The sequence below is a fragment of the Pelophylax lessonae genome, assembly GCF_965119305.1.
Source record: "Pelophylax lessonae genome assembly, chromosome: 11".
Lineage (NCBI taxonomy): Eukaryota > Metazoa > Chordata > Amphibia > Anura > Ranidae > Pelophylax > Pelophylax lessonae.
The window spans coordinates 78,666,197-78,693,914 of NC_138778.1; the positions used below are offsets into that span (position 1 = coordinate 78,666,197).

General features: G+C 39.7%; 1 protein-coding gene across 1 annotated transcript in view; it reads left to right on the forward strand.

The window, feature by feature from the left end:
* The window catches only part of KCTD2 (potassium channel tetramerization domain containing 2), a 378,328-nt gene that overhangs the window by 305,921 nt on the left and 44,689 nt on the right, over positions 1 to 27,718 (forward strand). Inside the window, exon 5 of the mRNA XM_082271441.1 lies at positions 15,986 to 16,111. Coding sequence (XP_082127567.1) covers positions 15,986 to 16,111 — 126 coding nt within the window. The remainder of the gene's footprint in view (positions 1 to 15,985; positions 16,112 to 27,718) is intronic.

Here is a 27,718-nt window from a genome sequence, read left to right on the forward strand (position 1 = left end):
TAAGTGCAAGTGCAAGGTATAAAAGTGCCTGCAGAAAGATTGGAAAGTGACTGGTGCAATGATGTATGAGCAATAAATAATATTTAACATGCAATATTAATGTGCTAAAAAATATAATACTATATAAAGTGAGCTGTTCCACTAATACCACGTGTTGGTATGGGGAATAGAAAAGTGCCAACAGAGCAACAATAGAAAAAAGTTATTATTTTAAAAAATACAGCTTGCAATGTCCAATAAGAAAGATCCAGTAGAAAAGTCTATTTCATGTGCGGTGACTTCAAAAAGCAATAAAGTGACAACACTCGGAACAAACCGACACTCAGGTGGAAAGGTGACCCCGTGGTGGGTGGTAAGGTGCTGGGATTCCTTTGATAAAATTGCACACTTACCAGAGACACCCACCCCACACAGGGGTATAGAGCGGGTGTATTTATGGGTCTGGCGACCTAGCGGTATCCTCCTATCCCTGGGTGGAGGGCGTGTGCCGAGGATCAGGCTGGTCCTGGTGTGGATGTACCCTAGGATGGTCCCCTGTGTGCCTTCCTGCCTAGGTATATTCCGAGGGATCCACTCAGCTCCACTATTGCTAAACAATCCACTATTGCTCCACGATTTGCTGTAGGCCCGTCGCTGCTTACCCTTAGCCTGGCTGAAAATCTAAAATGGGGGAGTTCCGGCCTGTGATCTGGACAACCTGTATACGGGAAACACTCCCAACATGTTGGGAGTGTTTCCCGTATACAGGTTGTCCAGATCACAGGCCGGAACTCCCCCATTTTAGATTTTCAGCCAGGCTAAGGGTAAGCAGCGACGGGCCTACAGCAAATCGTGGAGCAATAGTGGATTGTTTAGCAATAGTGGAGCTGAGTGGATCCCTCGGAATATACCTAGGCAGGAAGGCACACAGGGGACCATCCTAGGGTACATCCACACCAGGACCAGCCTGATCCTCGGCACACGCCCTCCACCCAGGGATAGGAGGATACCGCTAGGTCGCCAGACCCATAAATACACCCGCTCTATACCCCTGTGTGGGGTGGGTGTCTCTGGTAAGTGTGCAATTTTATCAAAGGAATCCCAGCACCTTACCACCCACCACGGGGTCACCTTTCCACCTGAGTGTCGGTTTGTTCCGAGTGTTGTCACTTTATTGCTTTTTGAAGTCACCGCACATGAAATAGACTTTTCTACTGGATCTTTCTTATTGGACATTGCAAGCTGTATTTTTTAAAATAATAACTTTTTTCTATTGTTGCTCTGTTGGCACTTTTCTATTCCCCATACCAACACGTGGTATTAGTGGAACAGCTCACTTTATATAGTATTATATTTTTTAGCACATTAATATTGCATGTTAAATATTATTTATTGCTCATACATCATTGCACCAGTCACTTTCCAATCTTTCTGCAGGCACTTTTATACCTTGCACTTGCACTTAATTGAAGTTTTTATGAAATATATTATTGTTTGAATATTACACATTATTGCTTTTAGTTTAAGGCACTTTGCATCACAGCTTTTTATTATATCTAAATTATATAGGCAGCGCCATCACCCCTATTCCTTTTATATCCAGTGCATAGTCTCCGGACTATCATCCAGGGAGGCTGCAGCCTATTTTTAGATATATCTATATATATATATATATTTTATATTTCATACACTTATTACATATTTTTTATTTATTTATTTATACACACATTTTTTTCACTTAATTATTCACTTATCTATCCACTTAATCCATAGCGCGGAAGTTCTTATTTTACTCTTTTGTAAATTTAATTTTGTTTTTTTGGGGAGCAGTGCCTTTAAAGTGTCATCTCTTAAAAGGATATGCCAGTTTTTCTTGATGCAATGTTCAACCTCTTTATATTGTACATTAAAACTAGTAATAAAAGCCAGATCGTATGCTGTATTTTCTTTTTTCTTTTTATTCTTTAGAAGTTCTGTTCTTTCTAATTTGGATACTTTTCTTTGTATGTTTTTTAACTCTGTTTTTTTGTATCCTTTTTCTTTAAAACGTTCTATCAGCTTGTCCGTTTGGATATTGTAATCATTTTGATTGGTGCAGTTTCTTCTTATCTGCATGAATTGTCCTTTGGGGATTGCTTGTATCCATGCCGGATGATGGCAACTTCTTTTTGAAATATAGCCATTCGTGTCAACTTTTTTGAAAAAGGTTTTTGTATTTAAAGTGCTGTTGTGCTTATAAATTTCTAGATCTAAGAATTGGATCGTATTTTTATCCATGTTTCCAGTGAATTTAATATGGTATTTGTTTCTATTAATACGCTGATGAAAATGATTAAGGGACTCCTGAGACCCTTCCCATATAACTAAAATATCGTCGATGTATCGACGGTAATATTTTAGTTCTTGCGGTTTGTTTTTGTATATTTCCTCTTCTTCCCACTTTGCCAGGAATATGTTTGATACACTTGGAGCATAGCAGGCTCCCATGGCAACACCTTTTATTTGGTTATAGTACTCTCCATTGTACCAAAAGTGGTGATTTGTCATGGCCATATTCAAGCCTTCTAGTAGAAATTCTCTCTGGGAAGTTCGCAAGTTTGTAAATGTTTCAAAGGCCCATTTTACTGCTTCTGTTGCGTCTTTTTGTTTTATATTCGTGTAGAGAGATTGATGCTAGTATCGTATTTTCATTAGTGGTCATATTCTCCAGTGATTTTATAGTTTCTTTGGTATCTTTTAAGAAAGATCTACCATTGGCAGCTATTGGCTGCAAGAATATATCTAGATATTCTCCTATCCTGGCATATAGGGAATCTATGCCACTAATGATTGGCCTTCCTGGTGGCTTCTCCAAATTTTTATAAATCTTTGGGATTTTATATATTACTGGCATCCGTGGTGCCTTAATATTTAAATATTTCCCTTCTTTTTTATTTAGAAGCCCTTTTTGGGTCCCTTTGTTGATCCATTTCAGCATTTTAGCTTTTAATTTATTTGTTGGATTTCCTGGTAGTTTTACATATGTGTCTTGATCATTCACGATCCGATCCAATTCATTCATGTAGTCTTCCTTTTTCAATATCACCAATCCTCCTCCTTTATCTGCTGTTCTGATGATAATATTTTTACTTTTCTCCAAACTTCTGGTTCCATCCCAAATTTCTTTTGTACTTCTATTTGGTTTTCTTTTTAACGATTGCACTTCTTTCTGAACAATGTTTCTAAATACTTGAATGTATTGATATGTGCTTGACTTGGGATTGAAAACTGATTTGTTCCGTATTTGAGTATGTTGAAACTCTGGCTCTTCTTCCCTTATCCCTTTCTTCTGTTGCTCAGCAAAAAATGTCTTAATATTTAATTTGCGCCAAAATTTCTCTAAATCAATAAAAGTCTTAAAATGGTCTAGGGGTTTGGCAGGTGCAAATTTTAGACCTTCTTGTAGAACTTTAAGTTCAGATGTAGTAAGTTCTACTCCTGCCAAGTTTAAAATCCCTTGTTCTAATCGTCCCTTTTCCTTTTTCTTTTTCCCTCCTCTGCATCCTCGTTTCTTGTATTTTCTCGCATGTTGACCCAATAGTTTTCTTTCCAAGACCTCTCTTCCCCCTGATGCTTATATTTTCCTGAGGGTCCTGGTTTTTGACCATCAGCCGGATGGGGGTATTCATATTGTCCCGAGGGACCTGTTTTTTTTCCATCAGAGGGATGGGGGTAGTTGTATTGTTTTTTTCTGTAGTTTTCTGGATAAGAGGGGAGTCGTTCTCGCTCTCTATAAAAACCAGAAGGACCTGGTCTTTGTCCATCTGAGGGGTGGGGGTAATGATCCGGCTCTTTTCTATAATCATTTCTGTATGGAGGCGATCTGTCTCTTCCTCTAGATTGTTGATAGTTGGAATGATCCCTTTTATCATACTGAAAATTATTATTATTGTTTTTCCGGTTTCCTCTTCCCCTTCCTCTTCCTCTACCCCTTCCTCTTCCTCTGAAGGGTTTGTATTGGGGTTGTTGGTAAGATTGATGCGATGCATAAGGTGTTAAATTGGGATTTCTCTGTTCATAATCATAGTTGTCTCATGGTCTCTGGTATTCGGTATATCTTGGGGTTGAATAGGGTTCCCTATTTCTTAAAGGTGAAAATCTGTTGCTTGTTGGAACCAAAAAAGTATTGAGTGTTGTTTCCCCGTCCTCCTCTCTTATAACTGGGGTAATTTCCTCTCTTCTCATGTTATTGTGAGGAGTAACCCTAAAATCCCTAATAAGGTTGTGTTTCATTTCAGAGAAGATCTAGTCTCTTTCTGGGGATGACTCTCTTGAGTTCGAACTAATAACTTCCTGCCATTTGTAGACAGTACCTTTTTTATAATCTTCAATATCACGCTGATATTTTTTAACTTTTTTCTTTTTAATTTCAGTGTCATATTGTGCGATATGTTTCTGTGTCATTGTGATTTTTTCTTTTTATTCCAGTGTATCTATGAGGGGAGCTAGTTTTTCTTCAATATTTTGTATTTTGGCTTCTATTATTGTTAACTTAGTTTTCCTCCTTTTCATTAGGAGTTCCATCAAGTGTTTTTCTTTACTATTAAAGAATTTGAACCATTCTTCCATGGATGTTTTATCCTCTATTCCGTCATTGGGATTATCATCCCATCTTAGACGTCTGGGAGTTATGTCCTCTTCAATATATCTATCGAAAGTGGTGATGTCCCACCAGGTTCTTATTTGTCTTTCTAGATTATATTTCAAGTGTTTGAAATGTTGGGACATGTTTTCTTCATTAATTGCTTTTTGTTGAAAGATATCATTGGAATTGGAATTCCTTTCTTTCAGCAAGTTAAAAACATCCATTTTGTTATTAGAACCGGCTGCCATTCAATAAGGTGCTCGTTGGAGCTCTTATAAAATCAATAACAGTAGTGTGAAGGCGCCTGGCTCTTTTAGGTTTTTTAAAAGGATACTAAAACCTGCTGCCCTTTAAATTGTAAAAATACAATACCTGGATATTAAAATTGGTAAAAAGGCGCTGGTGACCCTGGATGTTAAATGAATTAAATACTAATCTCTTAATCGATTGAAATAAATATATACAGATATATAAAACCTAGCTCTTTTCTCTGGTGTGATAAATCTTGGTATGAATCAATATGGTGATGGAAGATTTTGTATACAAAATCACATAAGATAATAAAAGTGCTGGTGGCACATAAGTGTGCTGTGCTATGTAAAATTTAAGATGATAATTATATAAATACACATAAATGTCCGATAATTATAGACAAAATCACTATTATTTTTAAAGTGCTAGTGACACAAACATGTGCGGTGCAAAAAAATATAAAATATATAAGGTGCTTGATAGTGCAATAAATGCCATAAATAGCTTGGTATTACCTTAATTAAACCATAAATATAAAACATAAATGCTTAATTAAATTATTTAGTAAACGTATATAAATTAGTGCTTGTAAAGTGCTTTAATAGTGGACTGTGATCCAAACAGTTCATGCAAAAGAATGTTGCTTGGATATCAGGTGCTCCAGTGAATAAGTGTGCCACTCCTTACTTCTTACCAGATTCAAGTAGGTCGCAAAGACCCCAAACGCCTGCAATCCCTTTTTTTCTTGGTGGATCAAACCATAGGCACACCTCCTCTTCACTTGGATATGGATATGGCTTTCAACAAAATATTATGCTCCTTTTCCTCACTCCTCCATTAGTTTATCTCATATAGATGTCAATTAAGCCCATATTCAGGAAGACAGATGAGAAGCCGACATAGTGTAATATTGTCACTTTATTAATAAAATATGTTAATCATAAAAATTGGCTACTTACTCTTAGTTGTGCCCTCCTGGCACTGGGCAATCAGCATTGGTTACTATGGGTAGCAGGATCGGGGGTCAGGATCTACAGTATCCTTGTACTCTCCTTTCTGGTTTCCCCTGTAGCGTGCAGAGGTCCGGCGTGTGTCCCAGCCTGCGTTCCAATGCGATCGGAGGTTTCCTCTTTCCTTCTACTTCCGGGTTTAGCAGAGACCACAATGCATTTCGCTTATGCTAGCGTCATCAGGCGGTCTCTGCTAGCCGGTATAGCGGCTGTAAATATCGCTCACTCGGATTATATTGGCTCTCAGCGATCCTCTCTAATTATTTCTTGTATTACTAATAATATACAATCTTTTGATGCTTAGCCTTGCCAATCATTGATCTGGATATTGAATAACACTGATTAAAATTAATTTTTATTTCAAGTTCAATATCTAAAATTTTCCTGTAAAACTAATTATGGATGTGCATTATTGTACACACAGTATTAAAATGATTTTAAAATTATATCTAGGATTCTGAATAAAAACGATATTCTAATTTTAATGTGAAATAACTTTTTTGGTTCCAGCTTCCCATAACAACCAATGCGATTGGGTACATACATACAATCGATATGGCACATACATACAATCGATTGGGCACATACATACAATCGATGTCAATAGATTATGTTCTTGGGAATAATGTTTCAGCATACTCAACTATGGAACAAATCAGTTTTCAATCCCAAGTCAAGCACATATCAATACATTCAAGTATTTAGAAACATTGTTCAGAAAGAAGTGCAATCGTTAAAAAGAAAACCAAATAGAAGTACAAAAGAAATTTGGGACGGAATCAGAGGTTTGGAGAAAAGGAAAAATATTATCATCAGAATAGCAGATAAAGGAGGAGGATTGGTGATATTGAAAAAGGAAGACTACATGAATGAATTGGATCGGAATCGTGAATGATCAAGACACATATGTAAAACTACCAGGAAATCCAACAAATAAATTAAAAGCTAAAATGCTGAAATGGGAGAAGGTGAGGTAAGGTGGCGCTGCCTAATTGGTGTAATTAGTAAAATGTGGCACTCACAAAAATAAAAATAGAAATATAAAATGCTGTAGTGTTAGCTGGTATATAATTAGTTAATCCAGAATTCTAAAGTGCATATATGAAAGAGCAAACCAACTTAATAACCAGGGTGATCCCCTAGTTGGGGTGTTGCTAAGTGTTAAAAAATAAATAAATAAATACCGTGTTGAACCCGTGAGAAAATATTATAAGACACAATAAATGTAAGTAATATGTACCATATATACAGGATTATAATCAGTGCAAAATTACTGCAATATTAAAATGTATACTAAAATATGTGTCAATCAAAGTGATCCGTGCAAAATAATGCAATAAATAAATATATATCACAATTTGTGCCAATTTAAGCAAAAGATGAGTAAATATTGAAAAAAAGTGTATAAAAATAAATATATCTCATGCAAAAAACCATATAATGATACAATAAATTAGCAGTCCTTTAGTTGCTAGGTGAGGAAGTGATATAAAATCGTGGTATTTCTAGGCAGTGACAAGCAGTTGTAAAAAATGCTGGTGAGGTGATCCCAGTGATCAAAAACTTGTTTAGGTGGTGGGTGAGACACACAGGTGCACCCCTCCTATTGATCCCGCACTCACCGGAGGTATATACCCCTACAGGGGTAACAAGCCTTAGTGTAGTGTCCTCTTAGCCAAGGTTATGTGGGATTCCTGGGGGGGAAAGGACCCCTTCACCCGGATGTTAGGATCTCCTCTTATTAGCCAGTCAGATGGTGATATGGAAAGAAGAAGCGCTAATATAGTGATGTACGTCATTTCCGCTCCACTGTAACGCAGATCCGGTCGCTGGCACGCATAGCGTCCCGGAAGCAGCCGCCAACGAGGGATTCGCGGCCCCTACTGCTTTGAATGCCTACGAATATCGTTTTTATGTGAGTACCTGCCTTTTATTTTACCTAATAAAGTGAATTTAAATGGTACATCACTATATTAGCGCTTCTTCTTTCCATATCACCGTCTGACTGGCTAATAAGAGGAGATCCTAACATCCGGGTGAAGGGGTCCTTTCCCCCCCAGGAATCCCACATAACCTTGGCTAAGGGGACACTACACTAAGGCTTGTTACCCCTGTAGGGGTATATACCTCCGGTGAGTGCGGGATCAATAGGAGGGGTGCACCTGTGTGTCTCACCCACCACCTAAACAAGTTTTGGATCACTGGGATCACCTCACCAGCATTTTTTACAACTGCTTGTCACTGTCTAGAAATACCACAATTTTATATCACTTCCTCACCTAGCAACTAAAGGACTGCTAATTTATTGTATCATTATATGGTTTTTTGCATGAGATATATTTATTTTTATACACTTTTTTTCAATATTTACTCATCTTTTGCTTAAATTGGCACAAATTGTGATATATATTTATTTATTGCATTATTTTGCACGGATCACTTTGATTGGCACATATTTTAGTATACATTTTATTATTGCAGTAATTTTGCACTGATTATAATCCTGTATATATAGTACATATTACTTACATTTATTGTGTCTTATAATATTTTCTCACGGGTTCAACACGGTATTTATTTATTTATTTTTTAACACTTAGCAACACCCCAACTAGGGGATCACCCTGGTTATTAAGTTGGTTTGCTCTTTCATATATGCACTTTAGAATTCTGGATTAACTAATTATATACCAGCTAACACTACAGCACTTTATATTTCTATTTTTATTTTTGTGAGTACCACATTTTACTAATTACACCAATTAGGCAGCGCCACCTTACCTCACCTTCTCCCATATATCTAGATATACTGTAGCTTTCGGGCTATATTTTGGGGTCGGCTGCAGCCTTTCTCTTCTCTTTTCTTGTCCATAAGTGCGGAAATCCTATACCTTCAAAATGCTGAAATGGATCAACAAAGGGACCCAAAAAGGGCTTCTAAATAAAAAAGAAGGGAAATATTTAAATATTAAGGCACCACGGATGCCAGTAATATATCAAATCCCAAAGATTCATAAAAATTTGAAGAAGCTACCAGGAAGGCCAATCATTAGTGGCATAGATTCCCTATATGCCAGGATATGAGAATATCTAGATAAATTCTTGCAGCCAATAGCTGCCAATGGTAGATCTTTCTTAAAAGATACCAAAGAAACTATAAAATTACTGGAGAATACGACCACTAATGAAAATACGATACTAGCATCAATTGACGTAGAGTCTCTCTACACGAATATAAAACAAAAAGACGCAACAGAAGCAGTAAAATGGGCCTTTGAAACATTTACAAACTTGCAAACTTCGTAGAGAGAATTTCTACTAGAAGGCTTGAATATGGCCATGACAAATCACCACTTTTGGTACAATGGAGAGTACTATAACCAAATAAAAGGTTTTGCCATGGGAGCCTGCTATGCTCCAAGTGTAACAAACATATTCCTGGCAAAGTGGGAAGAAGAGGAAATATACAAAAACAAACCGCAAGAACTAAAGTATTACTGTCAATACATCGACAATATTTTAGTTATATGGGAAGGGTCTCAGGAGTCCCTAATAATTTTCTTCAGCGTATTTATAGAAACAAATACCATATTAAATTCATTGGAAACATGGATAAAAACACGATCCAATTCTTAGATCTAGAAATTTATAAGCACAACAGCACTTTAAATACAAAAACCTTTTTCAAAAAAGTTGACACAAATGGCTATATTTCAAAAAGAAGTTGCCATCATCCGGCATGGATACAAGCAATCCCCAAAGGACAATTCATGTGGATAAGAAGAAACTGCATTAATCAAAATGATTACAATATCCAAACGGACAAGCTGATTGAACGTTTTAAAGAAAAAGGATACAAAGAAATAGAGTTAAAAAACATACAAAGAAAAGTATCCGAATTAGAAAGAACTGCTAAAGAATAAAAAGAAAATCCAGCATACGACCTGGCTTTAATTACTAGTTTTAATGTACAATATAAAGAGGTTGAACATTGCATCAAGAAAAAGTGGCATATCCTTTTAAGAGATGACACTTTAAAGGCACTGCTCCCCAAAAAAACAAAATTCATTTACAAAAGAGCCCCAGGCCTACGAAATATTTTATCCAAAAATGTACCGGATCCGCCTAAGAGACCCAAAACGTTTCTAGAAAGAAACGGATTCTACAGATGTAGGAGGTGCAAGGCCTGCAAGATAAGCAAGTATAAGAAAAGAACAGAACAAATTCTTATCATCAGACCACCGAAAATTCGAGATAAAACAATTTATCACATGTGGCACCAAGTTTGTCACTTACATGTGTACTTGCCCTTGCGGGCTTAAATACATAGGACGCACTACACACACCTTAGCTATAAGAATAGGAGAACATGTAGACAACATGCGTAAAGGTTTTAAAAAAACACAGTTTGTCAAACCATTTTAGGGTACATCACAATCAAGACCCTTCCCTTCTTTGGTTTTGCGGAATTGATAGAGTGTTTAAACATTGGAGAGGCTCTAACATGAGGAAAATGATATCCCAAAATGAGAAACTATGGATACATAGGTTAAAGACACTGAAACCGCTGGGGCTAAATGCAGATATAGACCTCAATTGTTTTCTCAACAATTTTTAAATATTTTAATGTCTTTTTAATATCCCTTGAGTCTAATAGCACATGTAGGGTTAACAGGAACACCAAACAATAACATAAAACAAGCCCAACTCCTTTCCTTAATTTATCTATATTTACACATATATCTAATATACCATATTCATTGATTATATATATTTTATACAGAACTTATATTTATATTTCAGAAAGAATTTTATAATCTTAAAATCATCCACTAGATGGCGATATTTAAAACATCTTATTACCAATTGTCTATAAAGTTCTTATATGACACTGTTTAAATAAGTTACATTTTATAAAGAAATTGTTTTAAATACTGTATAATTGATTTATTGTATGAAAACAATTATTCCCAAGAACATAATCTATTGACATCGATTGTATGTATGTGCCCAATCGATTGTATGTATGTGCCATATCGATTGTATGTATGTACCCAATCGCATTGGTTGTTATGGGAAGCTGGAACCAAAAAAGTTATTTCACATTAAAATTAGAATATCGTTTTTATTCAGAATCCTAGATATAATTTTAAAATCATTTTAATACTGTGTGTACAATAATGCACATCCATAATTAGTTTTACAGGAAAATTTTAGATATTGAACTTGAAATAAAAACTAATTTTAATCAGTGTTATTCAACATCCGGATCAATGATTGGCAAGGCTAAGCACCAAAAGATTGTATATTATTAGTAATACAAGAAATAATTAGAGAGGATCGCTGAGAGCCAATAGAATCCGAGTGAGCGATATTTACAGCCGCTATACCGAGTAGCAGAGACCGCCTGATGACGCTAGCATAAGCAAAATGCATTGTGGTCTCTGCTAAACCCGGAAGTAGAAGGAGAGAGGAAACCTCAGATCGCATTGGAACGCAAGCTGGGTGGCACGCCGGACCGCTGCACACTACAGGGGAAACCAGGAAGGAGAGTACGAGGATACTGTAGATCCTGACCCCCGATCCTGCTACCTATAGTAACCAATGCTGATTGCCCAGTGCCAGGAGGGCAGAACTAAGTGTAAGCAGCCAATTCTTATGAGTAACATATTTTATTAATAAAGTGACAATATTACACTATGTCGGCTTCTCATCTGTCTTCCTGCATATGGGCTTAATTGACATCTATATGAGGTAAACTAATGGAGGAGTGAGGAAAAGGAGCATAATATTTTGTTGAAAGCCATATCCAAGTGAAGAGGAGGTGTGCCTATGGTTTGATCCACCTAGAAAAAAAAGGATCGCAGGCGTTTGGGGTCTTTGCGACCTACCTGCATCTGGTAAGAAGTAAGGAGTGGCACACTTATTCACTGGAGCACCTGATATCCAAGCAACATTCTTTTGCATGAACTGTTTGGATCACAGTCCACTATTAAAGCACTTTACAAGCACTAATTTATATACGTTTACTAAATAATTTAATTAAGCATTTATGTTTTATATTTATGGTATAATTAAGGTAATACCAAGCTATTTATGGTATTTATTGCACTATCAAGCACCTTATATATTTTATATTTTTTTGCACAGCACATGTGTGTGTGTCACTAGCACTTTAAAAATAATAGTGATTTTGTCTATAATTATCGGACATTTATGTGTATTTATATAATTTATATATTTATCATCCTAAATTTTACAGTGTGCTGTGCTAAAAATTTTTTTTAGCACAGCACACTTATGTGCCACCAGCACCTTTATTACTTTATGTGATTTTGTATACGAAATCTACCATCACCATATTGATTCATACAAAGATTTATCACACCAGAGAAAAGAGCTAGGTTTTATATATCTCTATATATTTATTTCAGTCGATTAAGAGATTAGTATTTAATGAATTTAACATCCAGGGTCACCAGCGCCTTTTTACCAATTTTAATATCCAGATATTGTATTTTTACAATTAAAAAGGGCAGCAGGTTTTAGTATCCTTTTAAAAAAACCTAAAAGAGCCAGGCGCCTTCACACTACTTTTATTGATTTTAGTAACGTATCGATAGCCTGTGTAAGAGCTGCAATGGCTGGGGAACCCATGCCAGAGTTCAACATCCAACAAAGGCTGTACCACCATTCCATCATGCCGGGTACACCAAACCCATCTGGCCATCATGGATATCAGCAGTCATACCCCCCTACCAACCCAATGCAGCCGTATCACAGAATACCAACCCCTACCCTCCCACCATTTGGACCACAGTCTCATGTACCATCGTTCAGCCAGCCAAACCCCTCCAGCAGCCAGCCAACCTCCAGCTCACATGACTCCTTCATGTCCCAGGCCCAATACAGCACTTCTTCAACAGCATCCACCCCGTTCAGGAATGGGCAAAGTCCCTACTACCATGACCTGTAGAGTCCATCTATTACTATAGACACGTGAATGTTGCGTTTTTGTGAGAAAAACTTTGCATTTTGAATTTTATTTGTGTTTTCCTGTTAAAAACACAAAAAGTTAGCACTTGTTGTTATGTTCGATGCTGTTAATAAAAAAAAATTTTACTGACAAAAAAAGTTTTTTTATTCTTTTATTGAACAGAAGTAAAATAAGGGCAGTTATTTACAATCTTGACACCGATTACATATGGGCATACTGCCATGGAACCTCTACTTCAGGGGACATGAAATAATCAGCAAATTTATCTCGTAGAGCAAGAGCTGAGTGGTTTGGTCGCAGTCCACTATATTGCACAGAGGGCAAATGTGTTTCATCATCATCTTCCAGGATGATGCCTTCTTTAGCACGGACAATATTGTGGAGCACACAGCATGCTTTGATCGCTTCTTCTGCATTCTCCACGTTAAGTTGTATGGCACTATGGAAAATGCGCCACTTGCTTGTTAAAATGCCAAATGTGCACTCAATAAACCTCCTTGCTCTACTAAGTCGGTAGTTAAAAATCCTTTTTTGGCTTGTTAGACTATGTTTGGCATATGGCCTTAAAAGATGGCTTGAGAGGGCAAATGCTTCATCAGCCACTAAGACGTGAGGCATATCTGGTCCAGATGTTCCTGGCAGTGGCTTGTCAGCAGGTAGGTTCAGAAGGCCGTCTAAAAGCCTTCTACCCATTGCGGATGTCCTGAACACTTGGGAGTCAGCAGTGCTACCATATGCCCCAATATCCAATGTAACAAATTTATAATTGCTATCACAGATAGCCATCAGCACCAATGAAAAATATTTCTTATAATTAAAATAACTGGAGCCTGATCCACGAGGCATTCTAATACGCATATGTTTTCTGTCAAGGGCCCCAAGGCAGTTGGGGAATTGTGTCTTCATCAGAAATCCCTCAGATATTTGCAACCACACATGTGCATCAGGGACAGGCATTGCAAGTGGTCTTAGCTCCTCCCATATGGCCTTGCAGGTGTCATGAACGATCAACGAAATTGTGGAGATCCCCAATAGGAAATAATGGTTCAAACACGTGAATGTCTGTCCGGATGCAAGAAACCTATACGGAAAATAGACAAGAATTAATGGAAAAGTCAATTTTCTTTGGCAATTACATGTTATCTGACATTTAGCCCTTATTCGCAACTATGCTATGTTGAGGATTGCACAACACCCTCCACCCTCACCCAAAGTCAATGAGTAGTAGCTATGTGATTGGCTAATTTGACATTAGTCTAAAAAGGTGGCCAGTGAGTAAATTTAACAAGTATATTTTAATATTTTGCATGTATATGATGCCCAACCAAATATGTCTTCTGTGGGCTGTGTGTCAGTTATAGTGGGGGGGTGGGGGGCTAGGTGGGTTAGAGTTAGCTTATTGAGTAAACATTATTGCAACAGCAGAGTTGGGGGCCTCTTTACATTAGCATGACAACAGCAGCTGACTTACCTGAGAGTGACTAGAAGACGCTCCGCTGGGGGCACACAGTGTCTCATGTTGGTGTCCATCCGCTGAAGACGTGGTACCAATTTCTCCAAGAAAAAATCAAATGAGGTTACAGTCATCCAAGTGAAATTAAAGAATTTCACCAGATAACGTCTCAAATCCGCGTAGTGTAGAGAAACAAATCCCTCAGAGGGTCTCTTCAGCATCATGGGATGAGACCAATATGTGCGACCTTTTCGCTCAAATGTCTTCCTCCTCCAGCTCTCCACTCTCCTCACGTAATACATGAGCATAAAGCATGTCACATCATCCCAAAATCGGGAAGGGGCCATTGCTCATTTTGCTATAAATCACAGGAAAGACACAAGAACACACAGGAAAAACACTATGCACACTGAGTCATTCTGGGACCACAAAGCAGCATGGGAAACCCAATGCATGCTGGGGAAGAGCAAAGTGACATAGGAAATAATGAGTCATAAAGAAAAAGGATGAAAAACGGATGGAAAATGAATGGCAAAATGTTAAAAAAAGGACGGCAGCGGATGTAAAACGGACGTCGGCGGACGAAAAACGGATGTCGGCGGATGACAAACGGACGTCGGCGGATGAAAAAACGGATGTATAAATTGACATCCGTGTCCGTTTCCTAACAAAAAAAACGTGACTGAACTGACGATAAAAACGGAACGCCCGTGTGAAAGAGGCCAAAGAAAGACGGATTTTACAACCACAATTAAAATGATGGAAAGTGTTTGTTTTCGCAAGTGTGGTTTAGGGACCCTAAGGGTCCTTTCACACGGCCGCTCCGTGTGTCCGCAAATCATCCCATCCGTTTGCGGATGATTTGCGGACATAATGTAAGTGAATGGCACTGCGGATGTCAGCGGAATACCATCCGCTGACATCCGATTTTCCTCCTTTCAGTTCTGTTCCGTTTTTTCGAATGGAACAGAACCCCATTTTTTCTTCCGTGTAAAAAACGGAAAGGAAGGAAAATCGGATGTCAGCGGTGTCATCTGCTGACATCCGCAGTGCCATATACTTACATTATGTCCGCATATCATCCGCAAACTGATAGGATGATATGCGGGCACACGGAGCGGATGACACAAATGTCATCCGCTCCGTGAAAAAAAAAAAAGTCCCGCAGCGGACTTAAGCAGCGGAGCGGTCGTGTGAAAGGACCCTAAAAGGAAGGATTTGTGTGAAATATTAGTGGTATTAATGCTTAAGAGGGTAAGAGCGTAAATAAAACGAAAGAAGGCCATATCAATTAATTACTGACAGATAATAAAAAATAAAATTATTTTGTAAACCTAAAATTATCTCATTGTAATATCCTGTTTGTCCCAACTAATTTGATATTGTATAGTGGCATCTATGCTTTGTTTGGTCAAGGATGTTTTGGTGGCAAAAGGGGGACCTACTCAATATTAGGTGGCTGATCAGTGTATACTGTATACTGCTTCTCTTTTATTAAAGGAATCCTAAAAAGGTACTATAACATTTTAGAACATAATTTTAAAGCATAAATAATTCCGTTGATATTGAGTTCATTTTTAGCATATTTGAAGTATGTTACAACTATCATGAACTTGAATATTCTTCTCTGCCTACAGTAATAATGTAATTGTATTATTATTTTTTTTAAGCTTATCAATATTGGTTCTTCCTACAACTATGGGAATGAAGACCAGGCTGAGTTTCTTTGTGTCGTTTCCAGAGAGCTGAACAACTCTACTAATGGATTGGTCATTGAACCCAGTGAGAAAGCTAAAGTGAGTGCATCTGGTGAACTGTGTGTGTGCAGTATACAGTATGTATGTAAGCTTATGTAAACCGAAGTTGTGTGCTATTCAAGTGTACTAATGATCCTCTAAAAACAAAAACATACAATGTAAAACAGTCTGTGATCTACTAATTCCACGTGAAAAAATGCCAAAAACATCTTTTTGAAGCAATAAATATCATAAATATATAAAATAATAAAACAATTACCATAATATCAGTTCATCAAAAATGTGTGCAGAATACATCAAAAACTTGCTGTATAGTAGAAATGTCAGATTCTTCCAATAATACGCTCACCTTAGAAACTAAAATCAGTGCTAAAAAACGTTTGACTTTTTATCTTCATTCGATGTCAGTAGATAAAATCTCCGCACATCCATGTTCCCAAATATACAGTCAGGTCCATAAATATTGGGACATCAACACAATTCTAATCTTTTTGGCTCTATACACCACCACAATTGATTTGAAATGAAACAAACAATATGTGCTTTAACTGCAGACTTTCATCTTTAATTTGAGGGTATTTACATCCAAATCAGGGAAACGATGTAGGAATTACAACAGTTTGTATATGTGCCTCCCATTTTTTAAGGGACCAAAAGTAATGGGACAGATTAACAATCATAAATCAAACTTTCACTTTTTAATACTTGGTTGCAAATCAATTTGCAGTCAATTACAGCCTGAAGTCTGGAACACATAGACATCACCAGACGCTGGGTTTCATCCCTGGTGATGCTCTGCCAGGCCTCTACTACAACTGTCTTCAGTTCCTGCTTGTTCTTGGGGCATTTTCCCTTCAGTTTTGTCTTCAGCAAGTGAAATGCATGCTCAATCAGATTCAGGTCAGGTGGTTGACTTGGCCATTGCATAACATTCCACTTCTTTCCCTTAAAAAACGTTTGCAGTATTCTTCGGGTCATTGTACATCTGCACTGTGAAGCACCGTCCAATGAGTTCTGAAGTTTTTGGCTGAATATGAGCAGATAATATTGCCTGAAACACTTCAGAATTCATCCTGCTGCTTTTGTCAGCAGTCACATCATCAATAAATAAAAGAGAACCAGTTCCATTGGCAGCCATACATGCCCACGCCATGACACTACCACCACCATGCTTCACTGAAGAGGTGGTATGCTTTGGATCATGAGCAGTTCCTTTCCTTCTCCATACTCTTCTCTTCCCATCACTCTGGTACAAGTTGATCTTGGTCTCATCTGTCCATAAGATGTTGTTCCAGAACTATAAAGGCTTTTTTAGATGTTGTTTGGCAAACTCTAAGCTGGCCTTCCTGTTTTTGAGGCTCACCAATGGTTTACATTTTGTGGTGAACCCTCTGTATTCACTCTGGGGAAGTCTTCTCTTTATTGTTGACTTTGACACAGATACACCTACCTCCTGGAGAGTGTTCTTGATCTGGCCAACTGTTGTGAAGGGTGTTTTCTTCACCAGGGAAAGAATTCTTTGGTCATCCACCACAGTTGTTTTCCGTGGTCTTCCGGGACTTTTGGTGTTGCTGAGCTCACCAGTGCGTTCTTTCTTTTTAAGGATGTTCCAAACAGTTGATTTGGCCACACCTAATGTTTTTGCTATCTCTCTGATGGGTTTGTTTTGTTTTTTTCAGCCTTATGATGGCTTGCTTCACTGATAGTGGCAGCTCTTTGCATCTCATATTGAGAGTTGACAGCAACAGATTCCAAATGCAAATAGCACACTTGAAATTAACTCTGGACCTTTTATCTGCTCCCTGTAAATTGGATAATGAGGGAATAACACACACCTGGCCATGGAACAGTTGAGCTAGAGAGTGTATTTTCGGCGCTCACAGGGGGTGCTACTCCTTTTGTTGGCTGCAAGTAAAAGCAAGTGATCAGATGGTGGTCAATGAGGGCACTGGCACATCGGAAACCTGAAAGTTTGAAGAGCCTTGGAAGGGATGGGATGGAAGGTTCATGTGCCTGTGATATAAAGTGGTGGTGATGGGCTAATCTCGGTTCAGGGAGGGGAAAGGCAGGGGTGTGGATCCACTGTTCTTCAGGTGGATGGTGGGGGTAGGGCTGGGCGGCACTCTGGGCTGCTTTCCGGGTGAGCGAAGCAGCTCTGTATCAAGTATGAAAGAAGAGGGAAGAATCGCCACTTGAGTGCAGTTTAAAAGGTTTATTGGACAAGAGAAATATATGGTGACTCACATCTGTACATTCATAGCAGGGCGCTGCATGGTGATGTCAGTGGCTTGGTGCCTGCTCTGGATCCGGTGCGGTCCGATCATCCGGGAGAGGTCCGGGGGTAGACTCAGGCGACTTCCGGGTCGGATCGGCGGTGGAATTGCGGAGAGCTGTAGCTGCGGCCGGCAGCGCCTGATGTCACGGACAGTGTGGGCTGTGTGGGCGTATCCGGGCTTCACTACGCGTTTCAGAGCATGCGCAACATGCTGCTGTCGGGCATGCGCACTTCTTTATCAAGTGTCCGGATAGGGGGGAGGAAGGGAGGTTATATTGGAGGCAAGGGGGCGTGCAATAATTGTAAAAGCGGCAATAACAAGGGCAGTTTTAAAGCGGCAATAGTCCTTGGAAGCAGTAGGTGAAAAAAACACATATGAAAAGTCTGACATAGCTTTTTTAAAAACATGGCATTGCAAACACATATGAAAAGTCTGACATAGCTTTTTTTAAAAACATGGCAATGCTGTTAAAAATGGTCTAGGGGCAAAAACCAATTAACAAGTTGGCGAGATGGGGGCTAAACAATATGGAAAATATAATATTATGGAAAGTATAATAAATATGAAAGATCAATTTAAAGGACAATATAAAAACATATATATGTATGGATCTGCTAATGATTAATAGCAGCAGGGATATGAGTAGAGCGAACCAATTATCAGTATGGGTATAGAGGCTGTGTTCCTATAGATGATCAGCAGGCAATATAGGAATATAAATAAAGCATACCTGGAGTGGTATGGGACAGGGAATGTGTGGAACTGAGGTGTATATTGCTAATCACAGAAAATGGGGGGGGGGAGAGGATGGGAGAAGGGAAGAGGGGGGAGGGGGGGTTAGGAGAGAGAGAGAGGTGGGGGAAAGGGGAGGGGGGTGGAATGGGGTATATACATACTTACTGGTGGTGTTCTTGATGGGCATGATATGTGTAGGATATAAATAAACCTGAAATAATAACGACAAAAAATGTTAGAACGGGAATGGTTTTTGGGGGCTAAAGGATAGTGTTGACGTCAAGTTCTTCATTGAGTCCGGTGCGGCTAAGACTGTCTAGGGTGTAAATCCAGAACGTCTCACGTTCACATAGTAACGCGAAGCGTTCTGCAGGCGGTAGGGTCTTAGGGATGGATTCAAGGATCCAGACTTTTAGTCCAACTGTAGATTGGTGGTGAAATTCTAGGAAGTGTCGTGGGACACTGTGGAGGTCACACACTGTCTCTATGTAGCGTCTGTGTTTTCCAAAGCGTTGTCTCAGAGGACAGGTGGTACGTCCCACATACAACAGAGGGCATGGGCAGGATAGACAGTACACCACATAATCGGTGGAACAATTGTAAAAATCCTTAAAGGGATCGGTAATGCCTTTATGCGTGAATGCTTTTTGGCCGTGTTGTATAAAAGCACAGGTCTTGCACAGGGCCTTTTTGCATTGGAATATCCCTTTTAATGGTATGAGGCAAAGGGGATTGGATTTGGGGGTTTTTAACTTGCTTGGTGCAATTTTGGCTTTGAGGGATGGGGCCTGGCGGTAGGTAATACGGGGTTTATCCAAGATATTTGCGGAAAGGTGGGGGTCCTGTTTGAGGATACTCCAATGTCTGGAGACGATGCTCTCCATTTTTTTATGTTTTCCATGGAATTGGGTAATGAAGCGGACTGCAGACCCGGATTGCGTGTTCTCTTTTTTGGGGGGTTTTCCTGGAAGGTATGTTTTATAAGCTGTTATCAATTAGGTTATCTGGATAGCCCTTATCTTGTAATTTCTTTTTAAGATGATTACTGTGAATTTTGTAGTCAGTAACTTTGGTACAATTTTGTCGTAAACGACAAAACTGACTTTTGGGGATGTTGTTCACCCACAATGGGTGGTGGCAGCTTTCGTAATGGAGGTATGAATTTCCTGCAGTAGGTTTAATATAATTGCATGATATTATGGAATTTCCGTCGTGGCCTAGCTCTAGATCTAGGTAAGCCAGTCTGTCCGGGTGCCAGGCAAAGGTGAAAGATAAGCCTAATGGATTAGTGTTACAGTGATTAATGAAATCCTGAATGATGCTGGAGGGACCGTCCCAGATGATGATCAAATCATCAATGTATCGGCCATAGAATACTAGATGTTTGGTATATGGGTTATTGTGCAAATGGATGTGTTTTCCCAGAAGCCCATTGTGAGGTTGGCGTATGAGGGGGCAAAATTGGCACCCATGGCAGTGCCTGTGGTTTGCAGATAATATGTGCTTTGGAATTGAAAGTAATTGTGAATTAAGCAGAATTTAATGGCGTCTGTGATAAATAGGGCTTGTTCTGGATTGATGAGATTGTCTTGGGATAGGAAATATTGGACGGAGGTCAGACCCACCTCATGGGGAATGGAGGTGTATAGAGAAGTGATGTCTAATGACAGCCAAAGGTATTGCTCCTCCCAGGTGTAAGGTTTGAGGAGCTTCATGAGGTGGGCTGAGTCTCGTATATAGGAGGGGAGGGATTGGGCTAATGGTTGGAGAAATGTATCAGCGTATTGTGAGAGTCCACTAGTGACACTGTCCATGGCGGTGAATATTGGTCTGCCTGGGGGTATGGTGGGGTGTTTGTGTATTTTAGGAAGATGATAGAAATACAGAGTTTTATAGAAGCTTCTTTTGAGAAAACTGGCTTCCTTGGGTTCGATGATTTTGTGTTGGCTGGCCGTGGTGATAAGTCTTTCCAATTCTGCTTGGAATACTGGTAATGGGTCTTTGGGTAAGATTGAGTATGTGTTTTTGTCTGAGAGTAAGCGTAGGGCTTCATTGATATAGTCAGTTTTATTCAGAATTATTATGCCTCCGCCTTTATCTGCAGGTTTTATTATGATGTCTGAATTGTGTGAGGTTTTTGAGTGATTGTCTTTCACCATGACTGAGATTGTGTGGTAATCTTTGGCGGTGGGTTTGACTGTTATCTTCACACATTTTTTGGAGACCGGAGAATACCATCCTGTAGAAATTAACAACATATAACAAAATAAACTTATGCGCTATATTGAGGTAAGCGACCTGGTGACCTATGCAAAGAAGAGGGCTGCGAAGAAGATATGGAACTCCTCCAAAGTCAGCAGCTGATTTTGATAGTGTCCCCACGTATCAAATATATTAAGAAGAAATTTAAAATCAGCGCTAAACTCTGAGTGAGGGGGACCACTCTCTCTGTCTTCAATAGACAATATTGGATATTCTCACACAATAAATAATAAATGATCACAGTGATCAAGTGATAAATAAATGTGTATCAGTGAATCATAAATGAACAATATGAAGAAAAAAAGAAGAAAAAAAGATGTAAGAAAAGTGGAAAAAATCCAATCAAATGTACCCAAATGAACATCTAATAGTGAAAATCCAAGTGCTCATGTAGCTCATAAATGACTGACATTATTGGAAAAAAATATATACAACAATCATAAGCAGTAAATGTGCAAATAACAATTTAACGTGATGCTGAAGTGAGCAATACAAACAAAGTGCAGCAGTGCCAAGTAAAAGTGCATGTATGGTCCACAAAATCACTTTTGAATAACTGGCAGTCCCATATAATGATTCAATAACGTGCAAAGTGCCAAACAATGCCACAAGTTGCAGGCTACTTACAATTAGGAAGATCAAAGCGTGCAGACAGTAACCCAGTGTATCCGCCGATGCGGAGAGATCCGAAGCTTCCGGTCAGGGCCATTGACCCAAGTGACGTCAGTACGGCTTGTCCCTCTCTGACGCGTTGCGCTACGAACACCCGTAGCTTTCTCAAAGGGGTAAGACGTGTTACCCCTTTGAGAAAGCTACGGGTGTTCGTAGCGCAACGCGTCAGAGAGGGACAAGCCGTACTGACGTCACTTCCGGTCATCGGCCGTGACCGGAAGCTTCGGATCTCTCCGCATCGGCGGATACACTGGGTTACTGTCTGCACGCTTTGATCTTCCTAATTGTAAGTAGCCTGCAACTTGTGGCATTAATAAAATATACCCGACATACTATACCATGAGAGTCTCTCCTATTTTTGAGCACTAGACACAGGAATTAAGTGTTCATTAAAGTTGAAATCATCTATAACAGCGGGAGGATAGCATATACATACCAGCAGAGTGAGGAGAGGAACCTGGAGATATATATCTAAACGCTCTTTTTGAGTGTTGTTAAGGTGAGAGGCCACTGCACTCGGTGTTGGATTGTGAGCTCACCGGGTACACACTCACTTTATTGTATTGGGAAGTGACACTTCATCTATAAATTGCACTGGAAGACATCACTATTGTTTGGCACTTTGCACGTTATTGAATCATTATATGGGACTGCCAGTTATTCAAAAGTGATTTTGTGGACCATACATGCACTTTTACTTGGCACTGCTGCACTTTGTTTGTATTGCTCACTTCAGCATCACGTTAAATTGTTATTTGCACATTTACTGCTTATGATTGTTGTATATATTTTTTTCCAATAATGTCAGTCATTTATGAGCTACATGAGCACTTGGATTTTCACTATTAGACATCCTGTAGAAAGCTTCAATATAGGGTCCTTTGGAACGGGTGGGGTTGAATGTGGATTTTGGGCGCAGGGCTGTATGTTGTATGGGCGGAGAGGTCTGGGGGTGTTGGGTGTAAAGTAATAGTCTATATCATCGAGTAAATCTTCTGTGTAGGTGGAATAGTCTAAGGCACTGGCGGAACTGATGAAGGAGTCTTCGTGTGTTGTGTGTGTTCTGACTGGCGTCTGGGTACTGGTGAAAGTAGATTGGATGGAGCAAGTATTTTTGTTGGACTGTATGTTGAAGTGTCTGGTCAGTGTAAGTTTCCGGACAAATTTGTGAAGGTCTTTGAATAACTGAAATTAGTTAGGTGCTATGGTAGGTGCAAATGAGAGACCTCTACTTAAGAGAGAAGTATCTTGGGTGGATAATTGATACGAGGACAGATTAAAAATTTTCACAGTTTCGGGAATTAGTTTTTTGTTTTTATTGATTCTGCGTCCGCCTCTACAGCCTCTTCTGTGTGCTTTCTTTTACATAGAAGTGAAATTAAGGACTATGTACTGTTTATACACTACTATAAAAGCTTACTGTTACATAGTTAGTGAGGTTGAAAAAAAGACATCAGTCCATCCAGTTCAACCTATGATGTGTGTGTGTGTCCGCTTTTAACCGTACATTGTATACCCCTGTATGTTGTGGTCTTTAAGGTGTCCATCTAATAGTTTTTTGAAACTATCAATGCTCCCTGCTGATACGACTGCTTTTGGAAGAGAATTCCACATCCTTACCGCTCTTATAGTGAAGAACCCCTTACGCACTTTAAGGTTAAACCGCCTTTCCTCTAGTTTTAGTGAGTGGCCACGTGTCTTATTGTATCTCCTTTCTCTGAATAGTTTGTTCCTTATGCTAGGGTCGCCAGTACAGTATTTGTACATTGATATCATATCCCCCCTCAATCGTCTCTTCTCCAGAGAGAATAAGTTCAGTGCTTGTAGTCTTTCCTCATAGCTGATGTCCTCCATTCCCCTAATTATTTTTGTTGCCCTTCTCTGGACTTTCTCCAGTTCCAGCACATCCTTCCTTAGGACCGGTGCCCAGAACTGGACAGCATACTCCAGATGTGGCCGGACCAGAGTCTTGTAGAGTGGGAGGATAATCTCTTTATTTCTGGAGTGAATCCCCTTTTTTATACATCCCAGTATTCTGTTGGCTTTGCTTGCAGCGGCTTGGCATTGCATGCCACTACCAAGCTTGTTGTCTACCAGTACCCCCAAGTCCTTTTCCATCCTAGACTCACCCAGAGGTTCCCCCCCTAGTGAGTAGCTTGCTTTCTGGTTTCTGGCCCCCAAGTGCATTACTTTACATTTTTCAACATTAAATCTCATCTGCCATGTAGTTGCCCACCCCGTTATTTTGTTCAGGTCCGCTTGTAAGGTTTCCACATCCTGCATAGAAGATATTGGCATGCTTAGTTTAGTATCGTCCGCAAATACGGAGATTGTACTAGATATCTCCTCCTCTAGATCATTTATGAATAAATTAAACAGGATTTGTCCCAGTCGTCATTTTCGTGGGGGCCCAACTCTAAAAAAGTAATCGAGTCCCAATGATACAGACCTGATCACGGATATAGAAATACGGGACAACTTAGGAAACAGTGACCATAGGTCAATAAGTTTCAGTATTAATTACAGTAATAGGAAGCAGAGGGGTAATATAAGGACACTGAATTTCAAAAGAGCCAATTTCCCTAAACTGCGCTCGCTGCTAGAAAATATCAATTGGGATAGAACCCTGGAAACAAAGAACACGGAGGAAAAATGGGAGTGCTTCAAGAGCATATTAAACAGGGGGATTGGCCAGTGCATTCCAAAGGGAAATAAATTTAAAAGAGCAAAAATAAACCCTGGATGGCTAAACTCCAACATAAAAATGTATATTAGCGCTAAAGAAAAGGCCTTCAAAAAATACAAGACTGAGGGGTCATTGGCAGCATTTAAGCATTACAAAGAGTGTAATAAGAAATGTAAAGATGAAATCAGGGCGGCTAAAATAGAACACGAGAGACATATAGCGGAGGAGAGTAAAAAGAACCCCAAGAAGTTCTTTAAGTATATAAACAGTAAGAAAGCGAGGCCAGAACACATTGGCCCCATAAAAGATGATAAAGGAAATATGGCCACTGAGGACAGAGAAAAGGCGGAAGTGTTAAATAATTTCTTCTCTTCAGTCTTCACAAAAGAATCGGGGGGCTACACGAACCCAGCTTGTAAGGCCGATAATACACCTCAGGAAGTGCCGCCATGGTTAACAGAAGATAGACTTAGAGCTAAACTAGAGAAACTTAACATAAATAAATCCCCGGGACCGGATGGCTTGCACCCGAGGGTTCTTAATGAGCTCAGCCAGGTGATTGCCAGACCATTATTCTTGATCTTTAAGGATAGTTTACAGACGGGTATGGTGCCAGCTGATTGGAAAAAAGCCAACGTGGTACCAATATTTAAGAAGGGGCCGAGATATATCCCGGGTAACTATAGGCCGGTCAGCCTAACATCTGTAGTCTGCAAAATTTTGGAGGGGATGTTAAGGGACCACATACAAGACTTTAGTAATAAAAACGGTATTATAAGTAGTAATCAGCATGGATTCATGAAAAATCGTTCTTGCCAAACCAATCTATTAACCTTCTACGATGAAGTGAGCAGCCACCTAGATAAAGGTAAGCCTGTGGATGTGGTGTATCTGGACTTTGCAAAGGCCTTTGACACCGTTCCCCACAAACGATTACTGTACAAACTAAGGAAGGTAGGTATGGACCATAAGGTGAGTACCTGGATAGAGAACTGGCTCCAGGGGAGAGTACAGAGGGTGGTGATTAATGGGGAGTACTCGGATTGGGCGGGTGTGGAAAGTGGGGTCCCCCAGGGTTCTGTCCTGGGACCAATCCTGTTTAATTTGTTCATAAATGATCTAGAGGAGGGGATATCGAGTACAATCTCAGTATTTGCAGATGATACTAAACTAGGCATGCCAATATCTTCTATGCAGGATGTGGAAACCTTGCAAGCAGACCTGAACAAAATAACGGGGTGGGCAACTACATGGCAGATGAGATTTAATGTAGAAAAATGTAAAGTAATGCACTTGGGGGCCAGAAACCAGAAAGCAAGCTACTCACTAGGAGGGGAACCTCTGGGTGAGTCTAGGATGGAAAAGGACTTGGGGGTACTGGTAGACAACAAGCTTGGCAGTGGCATGCAATGCCAAGCCGCCGCAAGCAAAGCCAACAGATTACTGGGATGTATAAAAAAGGGGATTCACTCCAGAAATAAAGAGATTATTCTCCCACTCTACAAGACTCTGGTCCGGCCACATCTGGAGTATGCTGTCCAGTTCTGGGCATCGGTCCTCAGGAAGGATGTGCTGGAATTGGAGAAAGTCCAGAGAAGGGCAACAAAAATAATTAGGGGAATGGAGGACATCAGCTATGAGGAAAGACTACAAGCACTGAACCTTTTCTCTCTGGAGAAAAGACGATTGAGGGGGGATATGATATCAATGTACAAATACTGTACTGGTGACCCGAGCATAAGGAACAAACTATTCAGAGAAAGGAGATACAATAAGACACGTGGCCACTCACTAAAACTAGAGGAAAGGCGGTTTAACCTTAAAGTGCGTAAGGGGTTCTTCACTGTAAGAGCAGTAAGGATGTGGAATTCTCTTCCACAAGCAGTCGTATCAGCAGGGAGCATCGATAGTTTCAAAAAACTATTAGATGGGCACCTTAAAGACCACAACATACAGGGGTATACAATGTACGGTTAAAAGCAAACACACACACACGCATCATAGGTTGAACTGGATGGACTGATGTCTTTTTTCAACCTTACTAACTATGTAACTATGAGTCTGGATGAGAGGTTGTAGGTATATCACCAGCCACAAAATCTCCAACGACTATGTGTGTCCCCATAGTAACCCCAAGTTCCCCTTCACCACCCGCAATACTCTCCAAAGACTCACACATAGTCGTTGGAGATTTTGTGGCTGGTGATATACCTACAACCTCTCATCCAGACTCGATTACTTTTTTAGAGTTGGGCCCCCCACGAAAACGACGACGACAAGAACACCACCAGTAAGTATGTATATACCCCATTCCACCCCCCTCCCCTTCCCCCCCCTCTCTCTCTCTCTCCTAGCCCCCCCTCCCTTCCCCCCCGCCCCCCCTTCCCTTCTCCCATCCTCTCTTCCCCCCCCCCCCATTTTCTGTGATTAGCAATATACACCTCAGTCCCACACATTCCCTGTCCCATACCACTCCAGGTATGCTTTATTTATATTCCTATATTGCCTGCTCATCTATAGGAACACAGCCTCTATACCCATACTGGTAATTAGTTCGCTCTACTCATATCCCTGCTGCTATTAATCATTAGCAGATCCATACGTATATATGTTTTTATATTGTCCTTTAAATTGATCTTTCATATTTATTATACTTTCCATAATATTATATTTTCCATATTGTTTAGCCCCCATCTCGCCAACTTGTTAATTGGTTTTTGCCCCTAGACCATTTTTAACAGCATTGCCATGTTTTTAAAAAAAGCTATGTCAGACTTTTCATATGTGTTTGCAATGCCATGTTTTTAAAAAAGCTATGTCAGACTTTTCATATGTGTTTTTTTCACCTACTGCTTCCAAGGACTATTGCCGCTTTAAAACTGCCCTTGTTATTGCCGCTTTTAGAATTATTGCACGCCCCCTTGCCTCCTATATAACCTCCCTTCCTCCCCCCTATCCGGGCACTTGATAAAGGAGTGCGCATGCCCCACAGCGGCATGTTGCACATGCTCTGAA